Genomic DNA, 15,277 nt, shown 5'->3' on the forward strand with positions numbered 1-15,277 from the left:
TGGATATAACTTTATTTTGGGGCTGATAAGAAGGAATAGTACATTTTCAATGACGTTTATTCATAAGCCTGTAATTATTTTGTCTGGGTCTTCCCCCATTTGCCCATGCCTTCCCCTTCCTTCCTCTCCCTGCCCTTGAAGATAGGATTTCAGTAAAAGGCTGTGTCTAGAAAGTGCCCTTCCCTCCAGGGATGGAGAGGCCAGATCTTGGGGAACAGACCTCCACATGGGATCCCTTTTTCCCCACTCTGTGGGTTCTGCTAGAAGCCATCCTCACCATTCTAGTCTTTGAGAGACCACGGTCACCCATGGGCCATGGCTGGAGGGGGAGTTGGCCACTCCCACTTGGTGTGAGGCCCTGGACTTGCCAGGCCACCTCATGCTACTCTAGATGTTGGGGCCTGTTGTGTCCCCAGAAAGGGACCTGTGGCTGGGGAGGCACCTGAGCCAGAAGGGGGCTCTAAACAGGATTGACCATGAGAAGATGTGATAGTCCATATGGATTTTCTGAATCCAGTCTGGCAACTTTGTCTAAATCACATCTTTTGAGACCCTGACTTTCTGAGCTGTAGTCTGGGAAGTGCTTTTTGTCTCAGAAATGTGAATCCTGTTTCTACAGATCAAGGAACAAGATCTCTTCTTTAAAGCCGTTGGACTCTGTCATACGGTGCAGATCAGCAGAGGCCAATCCGACGGGCTCGGGGACAGTCCCTGGCACCCCACTGCAGGATCCCCTCAGCTGGAGTACTATGCTTCTTCCCCAGATGAGAAGGCCTTGGTTGAGGCTGCTGCAAGGTCAGTAGGGAAAGTTGGCGGGGGCAGGCATATAAGTCCAGCCAAGATTTTGTGAGCCCAGAAGCAGAGATCACCAGGGGTGGGGGAGGACCCTCCCTGTCCTCCTCCCTTTGAGGTCCAGAGGCCAAGGCCCTCTCTGTACCATCTGCCTCGTGGCAGCATGCCCCTCTCGGCCCTGCAGAAAAAGGTCCATTTTATAGCATTTTGTAGGACTGTGCCAGATTGTCTTGTCTGTGATGAGAGCCCATTAGAAATATTAAACATATTTGAAATTATAGTTTAGCATGCATAAAGAAATAGTGAGGCAGTGGTTGAGTGGTGGGCTGAGGGGCAAGAAAAACTGGGTAACCCTCAGCTTTTATACCACCCAGGCAGTTCTAGAGTAAGCCATCTAGGAAGTCTATAGTCACAGGTATAATGGATCTGGCTTCCAAGAGGTCTTGTCCTGGGAATTATCCCACACTGACCAAATAGTGGGACTACACAAATGTGTGTGATGTTTATAAATTTGTAAAAGATCCTGGTTTTTCAAGGTAGTATATTTAGAATTTAAAGTGAACTTTACTCAATCTGAAAACTTACTGATTAATGCATAGGTTTAGTATTTATTGTGTTATAAAAGTGAATATTAGAGTGAATGGGCAAATTCATTTTTGAGGAAGACTTAGATGCTGCCATTTTTTGGTAACTGAACTCAAAGAAACAAATAGTTTAGTAGTTTTTAGCTAATCATTTCGGTTCAGAGTTCTTTCCAGAATTTAATTTTTCAGGTTCGGAAAATAAACAGATTAGTAGCCAGATACACAAAGAAGAAACTTAACATTAGATATGTATTTCAAATAGTTTTTCTGCTGTTTTTATTATCAAACATTAAACATTATCCCATAAAATGTATGAAATTTTTTTTACCCTTTAAATTTAGAATTGGTGTCGTGTTTATGGGCAGTTCTGAAGAAATTATGGAAATTAAAACCCTTGGAAAACTTGAAAGGTAATACTATCTAACCATTCTGATCTTGTCATTATATGGTATTCATCATGTAGAATGAAGTCAGATGCTCTATCTATTTTGCTATGTGGCTGCAACCATAGAGATAATTTTCTTCAGTGCTCTGATTATTCATTTCTAGTGAGTTATAAAGTGAAACCTGCTGGCCAAATGTGTCCCCAGTTAGTGAAATTTTATCCTGGGGGTTCCAGGTATAAGGAAGTCTTCAAAAATGGTGTGATCCTCCAAATACTTGTTTGAGGAGATTATTAATAGTGATCTGATTGAATCAAGCCTTGGATGCTGTATTTGGTGCCCCTTCATGATAGCGAACACAGAGTCAAGATGGGAAGTAGCAGGAAGATGCCTAGCGCAGCTCTTCCCCCATTCCCCATCATCCATAGCACCTGAAGGATGCACCAGACCATATCCAAATTAGGACATCAGAGAACAAAAGTGGCCTCACTCCGCCCTTCTGACCCAGCCCATTTTGGTGGGGGGGGGGGGGCTGATGAAGAGGCCTGTGGAAGGGAGCATTTCAGTGCCCGGGGCAGAAAAACTGAGATAGTTACCACAAGAAACAAAAATCCTTCTCCTAGAAAAGAACTCAAAGCCATTGACTATGGGAGCTATCGAGAAATGTTCGAGCAAAGTCACTTGGAAAAGATTGGCTGGTCATCTGCCTGGAGACACCAGAGATGAAGACCAGACCAGCGTACAGTCAGGCATCTTAGCCGGATGCTCTCTGCTTTTGATAAACCTGTCCTCTTCCTCACCCTGTCTGTTTTCCCTCCCCCATCCCCAAGACAGCAAGAGATTATATTTCCATATTAGTCTTGTTGTAAAAGAAGCATCAGAATAAAGTGGAAAAACTGTGAGAAAGAAAAAGCAAAAAAGTGAAAATAGAAGATGGCCTAGAGATGTAAAACTACTATAAAGTGGCAGTCATTTATTTATGTGTGACTCATCTGTATTGTGGTCTCATACCATTTTCTTTCATCTTAAAGCTTTATGAGGGGCAGCTAGGTGGCGCAGTGGATAAAGCACCGGGCCTGGAGTCAGGAGTACCTGGGTTCAAAACCAGTCTCAGACACTTAATAATTACCTAGCTGTGTGGCCTTGGGCAAGCCACTTAACCCCATTTGCCTTGCAAAAACCTAAAAACAAAACAAAACTATTTGGTACTGGCTAAGAAAAGAGTGGTAGATCAGCGGAATAGTACAAAACAAACAGTAGTAAAGGGCTCAGGTAATCTACTACTTGATAAACTCAAAGATTCCAGCTTCTGGGATAATAACTCATTATTTGACAAAACTGCTGGGAAAACTGGAAAATAGTGTGGCAGAATCTAGGCATGGCCCACCATCTCAGACCCTATACCAAATTTGAAATAGCTATAGGATTTAGACATAAAGGGTGATATAAGCCAATTAGGAGGACAAAGATATCTGTGAAATCTATGAACAGGGGAAGAATTTTTGACCAAGCAAGGAGAGAAGATTATAAAATGCAAAATCAGTAGTTTTGATTATATTAAGGAGTTTTGCATAAACAAAACCAATGCAACCAAAATGAAAAAGAACACAAAAATTGGGAAACAATTTTTACAGCCAGTGTTTGTCAGACCAGAATAAAATTTATAAGAATACAAGTCATTCCCCAGTGATCAAAGAATATGAACATCAATTTCAGATGAAGAAATTAAAGCTATTAATAGTCATAAAAATGATCCAAATCATTATTGATTAGGGAAATGCAAATTAAAACCACTCTGAGGTTCACCCTCATACCTATCAGATTGACTAGCATGACAGAAAGTGAAAATGATAAATGCTGATGAGAATATGGGAAAACTGTCTCTCAAATGCACTGTTGGTGAAGTTGTGAACTGATCAACTTTTCTGGAGAGCAATTTGAAACTGCCCAAAGGACAACCAAAATGTGCATTCCATTTGATCCTGGAGTGTTACTTCCAGGTCTGTATCCCAAAGAGAAAACGAAAAAGAACCCATGTGTACACAAATATTGATAACAGCTGTATTTGTGGTGGCAAAGGATTGCATATTCAGGGGATGCCCATCCATTGGGGAACGACTGAACAAGTTGAAGCATATGAATGTGATGGAGCATCATTGTTCTATAAGAAATTGTGAAGGGGCGCTTAGCCCACAGAAGGTAAGGAAGTGGAAAGAGACTGCCGAGGTCTGTCTCTGTCCCTGGGATGGAACTCTGGAGATTTAACCATATTCAGACCCTGGTCGCAGTCTGGGCCCTCCATAGAGCAGGAACCTTCCTCACAGCCCTGGGGCAGAGGGGTACACTAGTGGTCATTCAACTGAGGTCCTTGTGGGGGTGTCCCAATAACACTCAAAAGCTCAGGAAGCACCCCAAAACTAGGCACAGGCAAGGAAAATGAGTAAAAAGGAACCTGACTATAGACAGTTACTTTGGTCCCATGGAAGACCAAACCACACAATCTGAAGATGAGAAAATCCAAGCTTCTGCATCTAAATACTCCAAGAAATATAGAAGTTGGGCTCAGGCCATGACAGAGCTCAAAAAAGATTTTGAAAATCAAGTAAAGGGAGGTAGAAGAAAAATTGGAGAAAAAAATGAGAGAGATGCAGGAGAAACATGAAAATGAAGCCAGCAGTTTAGTCAAGGAGATCCAAAAAAATTCTGAGGGAAATAACATGGTTAAAAACTAGCTTAGGTCAAATGGATAAAAAAGTTATTGCAGAGAATAATGCTTTTAAAAAGCAAAATTGTCCAGATGGAAAAGGAGATAAGAAAGCTCTCTGAGGGAAACAAATCCTTCAGATGTAGAATGGAGCTAAAGGAAGCTGATGACTTTGCAAGGAATCAAGACACAATGCTCAACACCAAAAGAATGAAAAAACTAGAAGAAAATTGGAAATCTCTCATTGAAAAAACAACTCAACTGGAAAACAGATCCAAGAGAAACAATTTAAATTTTATTGGGCTACCTGAAAGTCATGATCAGGAAAAGAGCCTTGGCCTCATTTTTAAAGAATTTCTACAGGAAAATTGCCCTGATATCCTAGAAGCAGAGGGCAAAATAGAAATTGAGAGAATCCACCAATCTCCCCTGGAAAGAGATTCAAAAAAAAAACCCCAGGAATATTATAGTCAAGTTCCAGAACTTCCAAGTTAAAGAGAAAATATTACAAGCAGCCAGAACAAAACAATTCAAATATTGTGGAGCTACAGTCAGGATTACCCAGGACTTAACAGCATCCACATTAAGGGCTCATAGGGTTTGGAATATAATATTCCAGAAAGCAAAAGAGCTTGGAATGCAACTGAGAATCAACTACCCAGCAAAACTGAACATTCTCTTCCAGGGGAAAAGATGAACTTTCAATGAAATGGGAATTTCAAATGTTCCTGTTGAAATGACCAGAGCTGAACAGAAAGTTTGACCTTCAAGTTCAGGACTCAAGTGAAGCATAAAGAGTGGAGGAAAAGGGTAAATTATGAGGGACTTAATGATGATGAACTGTGTGTATTCTTGCATGGAAAGATGATACTGATAATATTCATATGAACCATCTCATTTAATAGAGTAGGTAGAAGGAGCTTTGATAGATGAGGCACAAGAGAAAGGGGAATTTGAAGATATAATATATTATAAAAAATGGAGTCAGTGGGTGAAAGGGAAATGTACTGGGAATGAGAGAAAGGAAAGGTAGAATAGGCTAAGATATTTTATGTAGCTTATGGAAGGGGGAAAGGTGAGGGGGAAATGAAGGAGCCTTCATTCTCATTGGAAATGGCTCAGAAAGGAAACTGCATATACACTCAATAGGGTAAAAATATCTAGAAGAAAAAGGAGAGAAGGGGATGGGGGAGGGGAAGGGAGCTGTGAGTGATAGAGGAGAGGGTAGATCATAGGAGAGGGTAGTCAGATATAACACATTTTCTTTTTTACTTTTTTGCAAGGTGCTGGGACTGGATGGCCTGTCCAGGACCACGGGGCCCAAGTTGTTGCTTGGTCTCTGGGGTGGAATGGGGGCTTGGGGCCTCCTCGCCCCAGGGCCGGTGCTCTGTTTCGCTGCACCATTCAGCTGCCCCACAGCACATTTTTGATGAGGGACAGAGTGAAAGGAGAGAGAAAATATAATAATTGGTAGTGGGGAGGAATGGATGGAGGGATTGACAATCAGCAACAGCAACTGTGGAAAACTGGAAGTAGCTTCTCTGATGGACTTACAATAAAGAATGTGATTCACAGGGGTAAAAGCCTCACTTGTAGAAAAATATTCATAGCAGCCCTGTTTGTGGTGGCAAAGAATTGGAAATCAAGTAAATGTCCTTCAATTAGGGAATGGCTTAGCAAACTGTGGTGTATGTATGTCATGGAACACTACTGTTCTATTAGAAACCAGGAGGGATGGGAATTCAGGGAAGCCTGAAGGGATTTGCATGAACTGATGCTGAGTGAGATGAGCAGAACCAGAAAAACACTGTACACCCTAACAGCAACATGGGGGTGATGATCAACCTTGATGGACTTGCTCATTCCATCAGTGCAACAATCAGGGACAATTTGGGACTCTGCAATGGAGAGTGCCATCTGTATCCAGAGAAAGAACTGTAGAGTTTGAACAAAGACCTAGGGCTATTACCTTTAATTTAGGGGAAAAAACCTGATATCTTATTGTCCGATCTTGCTATCTCTTATACTTTGTTTCTTCCTTAATACCATTTCTCTCTCATCACACTCAATTTGGATCAATGTACAACATGGAAACAATGTAAAGACTGACAAATTGCCTTCTGTGGGGGATGGGGGGAGGGAAGTAAGATCAGGGGGAAAATTGTAAAACCCAAAATAAATAAAATCTTTAAAAAAAAATATGATTCACCCAAGACAGATCTGATGGTATCAGAACACAGAATGAAACACATTTTTTCTCTTTCTTTTACCTTTATTTCTCATGAAGTTTTTTATTTTTGTGGAGGGAGTATTATGTTTACTTTTTTTTTGTTTTTTTGCAAGGCAATGGGGCCAAGTGGCTTGCCCAAGGCCACACAGCTAGGTAATTATTAAGTGTCTGAGACCAGATTTGAACCCAGGTACTCCTGACTCCAGGACCGGTGCTTTGTCCACTACACCACCTAGCCGCCCCCCCACCATGTTTACTCTTAAACAAGAATATTTTAATAATGTATAAATAAATTAAAGAAAATTTTAAAAAAATTGTGAGTGACGAGATTCAGAAAAACCTGAAAACACTTAGTGAACTGATACTGAGTGAAGTGAGCAGAACCAGGAGAACATTGCACACACAGCAACATGGGGTGATGATCTCTAAGATAGACTGAGCTCTTCTCAGCAGTACAGTGATCAAGGCCAGTGCTACTCACATCCAGATTAAAAAATTTTGAAGTCTGAATGCAGACCAAAACCTATTTTCATTTTTAAAAAATTTGTTGTGAAGTTTCTTTCTCACGGTTTTCCCTTTTGTTCTGATTTTTCTTTCACAATATAACTTATAGAAATAATTTTTTATAAAGTTAATATATTTTGTTTTAAAGTTCACAGACTCTTGGGAATCCTTTGGATAGGACAATACCCTCAATCCATTAATCAATCAGCATTTATTAAGTGCCTGCTATGTAATAGGCATGTTCTAAACCCTGGGAGTACAAAAAGAGGCAAAAGCTAGTTCCTCATAGATGTTATAATCTTTTTTTTAAGATTTTTGAAATATATTATTTTTCCCCAAATACAAATAAAAACAATTTTTAACATTTTTAAAATTTTGAGTTTTATATTCTTTCCCTCCCTTCTCCCTGAGATGATAAACAATATGATATAGGTAATACATGTACAAACATAATAGGAGAAATATTTAACATGATTGCACATGTATAACCTCATGGAGAGGAGGGAGAGGGAGAAAAATGGGAAACTCAAAGTCTTATATGAAAAGTATCTTTACATATAATTGGAAAAAAGTAAAATAAAAATTTTTTTAAAAGTGAATAGTCTGCTTTGATCAGCATTTAGACTTAATAGTTCTTTCTCTGGCTATGGATGGCATTTTCCATGACAAGTCTTTTGAATTGCGACTGTTAACACCATTATTCTTCTGTAGTGTCATAAGTAGCTTTTTAACACCTGAAATATCCACAATTTCCAAAGAATCATAATTAAAGGTGACCAAAGGACATGAAGGTTTTATGTGCTTTGTGAGAACAATTTTAATGCAATTGGCTCTTTGCAAGCTGGCTAGAATGAGATCTGGAGGGATTAGAGTAGGGATGGGGAACATCCTGCCCATGGGTCATATCTCAGAAATTCAATAAATCTAGCAGCTTCTTGGGGGGAAGATTAAATGTTTGACTAAATATAGCATTTGAATGATGTTATATCTAAATGACCTTTGGGAGAAAAAAGGTTCCCCATCCCTGCTTGGAATGAATGATTTCCCTATATGGAACCTCTGAATTAGTATACCATGATTCTGATGTACATTCAGTTGAGGTCATATTGAAGCAGTTTTTATTTTCATCTCTAACTCTTGCTGAGATAATGAAATCTCATTGTAGATGTGCTTTTTAGGGATTGAGGAATCTCTGATTTTATCTGTGAAGGTTCATCTTACAGACAGTTCATGCCACATATAGTCTTGTAAGCTTCTCTTTCCAGGCCTTTGACAACCACCTTCAGCTGTTTTGCTGCCTGAATCCCCCGCCATGACTTTCAGGACCTGAAGGTTCCCACCTTCATCATGATGAGGTGTCGGAGTTAGAAAGACTAGTGTTCCAAACATGGCCTCAGACAGTGACTGGTAGCATGACTCTGGGCAAGTCCATTTACCTCTGTCTGCTTCAGATTCCTCCACTGGGAAATGGAGAGAGGACAGCCCCTCTCCCTCAGGGGAGAAGTTGTCTAAAGTGCTTAATTAGCACAAGGTGGGCTCTCTATAAATGCTTGTCCCCTTCTTCTTTTCATCACCCTACTTTTGTTGTTGTAAAATTACCTATTCACTCTTGAATTCTAAGATAAAGTTTCTAGCATTTGATGATTAAGGTTAATTCTCAGTGTCAATCCTAGTTCTAGAATAAACTGGAATAATTTTTAATTATTCCTCTTCTCATGGATTTCAGTATATAGGATTGTTTACTATTTACTAGAACAGCCTCATTTTTAAAAACTTCCTGCTGTAAAAGGCCCTCCTTTTGTTTTGTTCGTTTTTAGTTTTTCTTCTTTCTCCAGTTGTTAAATCTTTGGAGTTTCCAAATGTGCATCTGTGTTTGAACTGAGATCGGAGTATTATTGGGAAGGGCCATTTTTTTTTATCTTAGTACTCTGGATAAAACCCAGTTCTTGGTCTTACTAGTGTTTTTTTGGGCTCAGTGGCTTCATGGAATTCTACAATAATTTTCATATTACTTAATGGAATCATAACTAGTAACTTATCCTAATACAGTTTGGTTTAATAATCCATTCTTCTTACTACAATTAGACTTTGTCTTTTAAAAGAATAATTTCTTAGAATTCCCATTTTCTTTGTTTTTCTAGATACAGATTGCTTCATGTTCTGGAATTTGATTCAGATCGTAGGCGAATGAGTGTGATTGTACAAGCTCCTTCAGGTATGTCATCAAATAACCTATAATTTTTTAATTGTGAAATATTTAAAATAATAGAATCTCAAGGTTCTAAGAGAATCTAAGAATTAGAAGAACTAGAAGAATTCATCCCATTCCTGAAAAAGAACCTTTACAACAAACAAGCAAGCAAACATGTCATCCAGCTTTGAAAGAAGAACCCCAAACTTCTTCAAGCAGCTCACTCCTTTTGGATAACTTAATTGTTGGGAAGGGTTTGCTTTCACCAAATCTAAGACTTTCTCTGTTACAAGTTCCACCTCTCTTCACTCTGGACCTAAGCAAAATACATTTATTCCCTTTCCCTCACCCAAGTCCTTCAGATAACATAAAGCCTTCTCTCCCCCTCAAGTACTCACTTCAGACTCAAGTACTATCTCCATTTCTTTCAACTGATCATCAGGGCACGCTCTGTAGACCTTTCACAACTTGTTTGCTGTTTTCTGGGTGCTATCCAACCAAGGCATTATGCTTTAGAACTGCTCTGGATGGTAGACACCAGTGATGGAATGACCAGATTATCTCCCTGGTCCTGGATATTGTACCTCCATTTTCACATTACATTAACTTTTTTTGACTGTCATTACACACTGTTAACTTCAAACTTGCACTCCACTATGACCCTCTACAAATTTTGTCAGTTTCCGATTTTTCTGTATTCATATTTTATGCCAGTGAAGTTTATTTTTTACTTTTCATTTCTTGAAATCAAGTGAATGATCCTACATTTCTGTGTTTTAGATTTGATGCAACAAGATCTTGGTTGTCATCCAGTGTCCTACCTATCCTTCTCAAGTGCAGATTTGATAAGGACCTCATCTCTGCCTTACCTAAGCAATTGATAAAAATACTCCAAAACCCAGACCTCCTTGTGCTAGGTACTTTTCTAAGGTGGCTTTAAATTTTGAATGAAAAGTCCCTGGAGCCACCTCTTAAAGGAGTTTTGTATTTATCCAACTGCGATATACAATTTGGTCTTAAATCTTTTCCACCAACATTCTCCATTCCCATGTTGCCAGCTACCTAGTGGACATTTCCAACTATTTGAACGTGTCCATTCCAGAAGTTTCATCACCTAACCTTGTTCCTTACATAGTTGTTTCTATCTAGACTACCACCATCCTCCCAGTTAACCAGGTCTGAAACCCCAGTATTATCTAACCTCTCTCTAATTCACCTCACATTTCCATTCAACTTCCAAGATCTCTTCTGTCTCCCTTCTCTCCCTCTCCTCCCCTTCCCACCCCTGGCCTGATGCCTGTTCTTGGTCAGACCCCAAGAGGACAAGTTCCAGGGTCAGGGCTTTGCATGGACATGGGCTGGGCATGGTGGGAAGGCCTTAACAAAGGCTTGCTTTCTGACAGCCAGACTTGTCTTTTATCCTTAGCTCCCAGCACAGGGCCTGGTCCAGAGCAGATGCTCTTAAAAGCTTTGTTTTATTTTGCTTTTTTGGTTTTTGCTAGGCAGTGGGGTTAAGTGACTCGTCAAGGTCACACAGCTAGGCAGTTATTAAGGGTCTAAGGTCGGATTTGAACTCAGGTCCTTCTGACTCCAGGCTCTATCCACTGCACCACCTAACTGTCCCCCTCTTCAAGTTCTTGATTTAAGACTGCTACAATCTAAATAAATGTTATAAGTTAAAAAAGGAGAGAAGGCAAGTCCTTGGGATAATCACTTCCTTTTTTGGGATGTTTGCTCATGGTCTCATGTTTCTAGGAATAAAATTTGAGCTCACTGGACATGGTTTGCTGGCAATACTTTTTAACCTTTTTGGTCTGGCCTATTTCCATGGCCTTTCACACATCCCTCCCAGTCAGCAAGCCTGTCCACTAGCTTCATGTATCTTTGCTTATAACTTGCCTGGACCTGTTGACTTGCCTTTGTCATGGTAGTGACTTGTTTTCTTCTTATCTGTAGCTTTATCTTGGACTTCAGCATCTTATTTGTTCTGCTCTTTCCCTGTTCAAATGGACAGTGGGGGGCCTTTGGAGAACTAGGTTCAGATTCTACTTGAATGTTACTATCTCTGGGACTTTGGGGTAGTTTGCTTGACATCCCTAGATGTTGGACTGGGTGCTCTTAGAGGTCCCATTCCAATTCGAGATCCAGGTTCCTGGGATGGATTTTTCTTGACCAAAACAAAATAAATAAAAGGAGTAGAGGGTTATCCTACCCTGTATGATTTAGGAGTTATGTCCCTACTGTGAGACTTCTGTTTTTCCATAATAGAGATTTAAAAATTTTTCTTATTCTTGGGGCAGCTAGGTGGTGCAGTGGATAGAGCACCGGCCCTGGAGTCAGGAGTACCTGAATTCAAACCCGGCCTCAGACACTTAATAATTACCTAGCTGTGTGGCCTTGGGCAAGCCACTTAACCTCATTGCTTTGCAAAAGCCTTAAAAAAATTATTCCTATTCTCTTGCTTTATTGTGACTTTGAGTACTTGGCTTATAACATTCTTACCATCAATCCAAAGGAAATACTGGTTTCCTCTTCCCTCCTAGGTGAGAAACTTTTGTTTTCTAAAGGAGCAGAATCTTCAATTCTTCCTAATTGTATTGGTGGTGAAATAGAAAAAACAAGAATTCATGTAGATGAATTTGCTTTGGTGAGTATAAATTTCAATAATAATTAAAACATATCAGTTAATGTACTTTAGACTTTGGATTTATTTATTTGCCAAGGTAGTTTATAAAAATATTTTAGAAATTATATAGTTCTTTTATGACACTTGCTTCACCACTCTATAAAAGAAATACTTTATGCCATTGGTTTTTTTAATTTGGTCATTTTATTTTAACCCTATGTTTTTAAGGTTTTTTACAGATTTAGGGTTGACAAAAATTAAATGGGAATTATTTTTGGATTTTTACAGAAGCTCCAGACAATACACAGGCCAGCAGATGACACAGAGCCTATGACCAAATACTTTGACCAAATTTTATAATACAGTACTCTAAACACCCCCATAAAAGAAAAAGAAAAAATTCAAATTTCTTCTCTGGTACAAAGGGAAGGCCAAATTAATCATTTTGTCAATAAAATCAAAACATTAATAAAATTTTCCTAAAAATAAAAAGTTTAAAGTAGGTATGCCTAAGGGATACCAATCAACTATGATTGGTTAACATAATGGGAGATGGGCTATATTAAAATGAGGGTATTTGGATAGTGATTTGGGTCACTCAAATCTTAAAAAATCAAGAATCATCCTATCTGACAAAAAGGAAAATTAACACTTCCCTAGACCTCTCTGAGCAAATACAATGAACAAGAATGCATTCATTAGCCCAAACTTTGAATTTCCTTTTCTGTCTGATTAGATATTGGCCTAGATAAATCTCTTTTTTTGCAAGTGAGCTTTAATTTATTATTACTATTATTACAATAACTTTATTATAAAAGTAAATATAAATCCTCCTCCCCCCCCAAGAATATGAGAAACCTCAAGAATAGTGTGTGTGTGTGTGTGTGTGTGTGAGAGAGAGAGAGAGAGAGAGAGAGAGAGAGAGAGAAAATGACTTCAGTCTGTGTCCAGATTCCAAGTTGCTTCAAGTTGCTTCAATATTTTTCCCACAGTTGCCATTACAAGCTATATTTCCCTACACTCTATTCCTCCCTACTCTCATTTATTCTATTCTCTCTCTTTCTCTCCTTTCATCCTGGCCCTGTCCAAAAGTGTGTTGTATCTGAGTACCCTCTCCCTCAATCTTCCCTCTCTTTTATCACTTATTCCCCCCTTCCCTCCCCGCATTCCCCCTTATCCTATCCATTTCTTCTCATTTTTCTCTAGGGTAAGACAGATTTCCTCACCCTATTAAGTGTGTATGTTATTTCCTCTCTGAGCCATTTCTGATGAGAATGAAGGCTCACTCATTCCCCCCTTGCCTCCCCCCCCCTTTCTACCCCATTGAAAAAGCTTTTTCTTGACTCTTATGTGAAATTTCTTAGCTTCTTCTTCATCTCCTTTCCCTCCCTCCCAGTATTTTCCTTTATCACCCATTGACTCCATCTATTTACTATATTATACCATTATATTCTCCTCCTTCCTATGTCCTATCTATAGTTATCAGTATCTTCTTCCCGTGCAGGAATACAAACACATCAACATCATTAAGTTCCTCATAGTCCTTCTCATCTACCCCCTCTATGGTTCATCAGGGTCCTGTACTTGGAGATCAAACTTTCTGTTCAGCTCTGGTTGTTTCAATAGGAAAGTTTGAAAGTCCCCTGTTTCATTAAAAGTCCATCTTTTCCCCTGAAAGGATATTCAGTTTTGCTGGGTGGTTGATTCTCGGTTGTAAAACAAGATCTTTTACCTTCTGGAATATTATATTCCAATCCCTTTGAGCCCTTAATGTAGATGCTGCCAGATCCTGTGTAATCCTGACTATGGAGCCTCGGTAGTTGAATTGTTTGTTTCTGCCACCTTTTTTTTCCTCCTTGATTTGGGAGTTTTGGAATTTGGCTATAATATTCCTGGAAGTTTTTCTTTTGGGATCTCTTTCAGGAGGTAACTGGTAAATTCCCTCAATTTCTATTTTACCCTCTGCTTCTAGCATCTCAGGGCAATTTTGCTGTATTATTTCTTGAAAAATGAGGTCCAGGCTCTTTTCCTGTCATGATAGGTAGCCTGATAATTTTTAAATTATTCCTTCTAGATCTGTTTTCAAGGTCGGTTGTTTTTCCAATGAGATATTTCACATTTTCTTCTAATTTTTGGCTTTTTTTGGAAGAGTTTTATTTCTTCCTAATTTCTTGCAAAGTCATCAGCTTCCTTTAGTTCTATTCTACATTTGAAGGAGTTATTTTCTTCAGAGAGCTTTTTTATCTCCTTTTCCAGCTGGCCAATTCTGCTTTTTAAGGCATTCTTTTCATTTGCCTTTTGTTTTGCTTTTTCCATTAGGACTAAACTGGTTTTTAACATTATTTTCTTAAGTATTTTTTTTGTATTTCTTTCACCAAGCTGTTGATTTGGTTTTCATGATTTTTCTGCATCGCTCTCATTTCTCCTCCCAAATTTTCCTCCACCTCCCTTAATTGCTTTTCAAAGTCTTTTTTGAACTCATCCACAGTCTGAGCCCATTTTCTATTTCTCTTGGAGGTTTTGGATACGGAAGCTTCGATTTTTGTCATCATATGAGTGTGTGTTTTGTTCTTCCATGGGACTAAAGTAATTCTCTATGGTCAGATTCTTCTTTTTCTGTTGTTTACTCATTTCCTCAGCCAAGACTAATTTACAGCACTTCCAAGGCTTTAGGGGTTTTTTTGGGGGGGGGGGAGACACCCCACTGGGGCCTTTATTCCTCCAAGTTCTTATGCTCTCTTGCCTGTGCTTTGATATGTAGATGACCACAGCACTGCCCTCTGCCCTGGAGCTGTAAGGAGGTGCCCTGCTATTTTAGTATTGGAAGCCCAAATTGCAACCTGGGTCTGAGTGGGCAAACAGCAGAGTCCTGCCCCAAGGGAGAGCAGAGAGATTTCTGCAGTCTTCCCTGACCCCCTTACTATCTGTGGTCTGTGCTCTGGGGGTGCAGGCTGCTTTCTCCAGATTCTCACCGCCTGGTGCTCCCTCACTTCACATTCATTCTGGTGTAGCAGAATTCTCTCCCCACCCCTTCAAGCTGTTCTGGGGCTGTGCTGCGACCAGCTTTTTCCAACTCCTGGTCGTGGTGAAACACACCTTTCCTGCAGAACTTCTAAGTTATCTTGGACTGAGAAAATGTTTAATTCAATCTTTCTGTGGATTCTGCCCCTCTAAATTTTGGCTAGAGTCAAAATTTGTTGGTTTTTGGAATTTTGGGGTAAAGATTTCCTGGGAAATGCTGCTTTCACACTGCCATCTTGGCT

At 39.5% G+C, this 15,277-nt stretch overlaps 1 protein-coding gene across 10 annotated transcripts in view; it reads left to right on the forward strand.

Annotated features, from left to right (window-relative positions):
* Positions 1-15,277, forward strand: part of ATP11B (ATPase phospholipid transporting 11B (putative)) — a 151,067-nt gene that overhangs the window by 87,915 nt on the left and 47,875 nt on the right. For all 10 annotated transcript variants that reach the window (XR_012469335.1, XM_074191008.1, XM_074191013.1 and 7 more), the window contains exons 14-17: positions 620-795; positions 1,718-1,786; positions 9,339-9,412; positions 11,932-12,035. Coding sequence is in view for 9 of the 10 variants with exons in the window: in XM_074191008.1 (XP_074047109.1) it covers positions 620-795; positions 1,718-1,786; positions 9,339-9,412; positions 11,932-12,035 (423 nt within the window). In the remaining variant the exon portion in view is untranslated. The remainder of the gene's footprint in view (positions 1-619; positions 796-1,717; positions 1,787-9,338; positions 9,413-11,931; positions 12,036-15,277) is intronic.

The sequence above is a fragment of the Macrotis lagotis genome, chromosome 6 (genome assembly GCF_037893015.1).
Source record: "Macrotis lagotis isolate mMagLag1 chromosome 6, bilby.v1.9.chrom.fasta, whole genome shotgun sequence".
Lineage (NCBI taxonomy): Eukaryota > Metazoa > Chordata > Mammalia > Peramelemorphia > Peramelidae > Macrotis > Macrotis lagotis.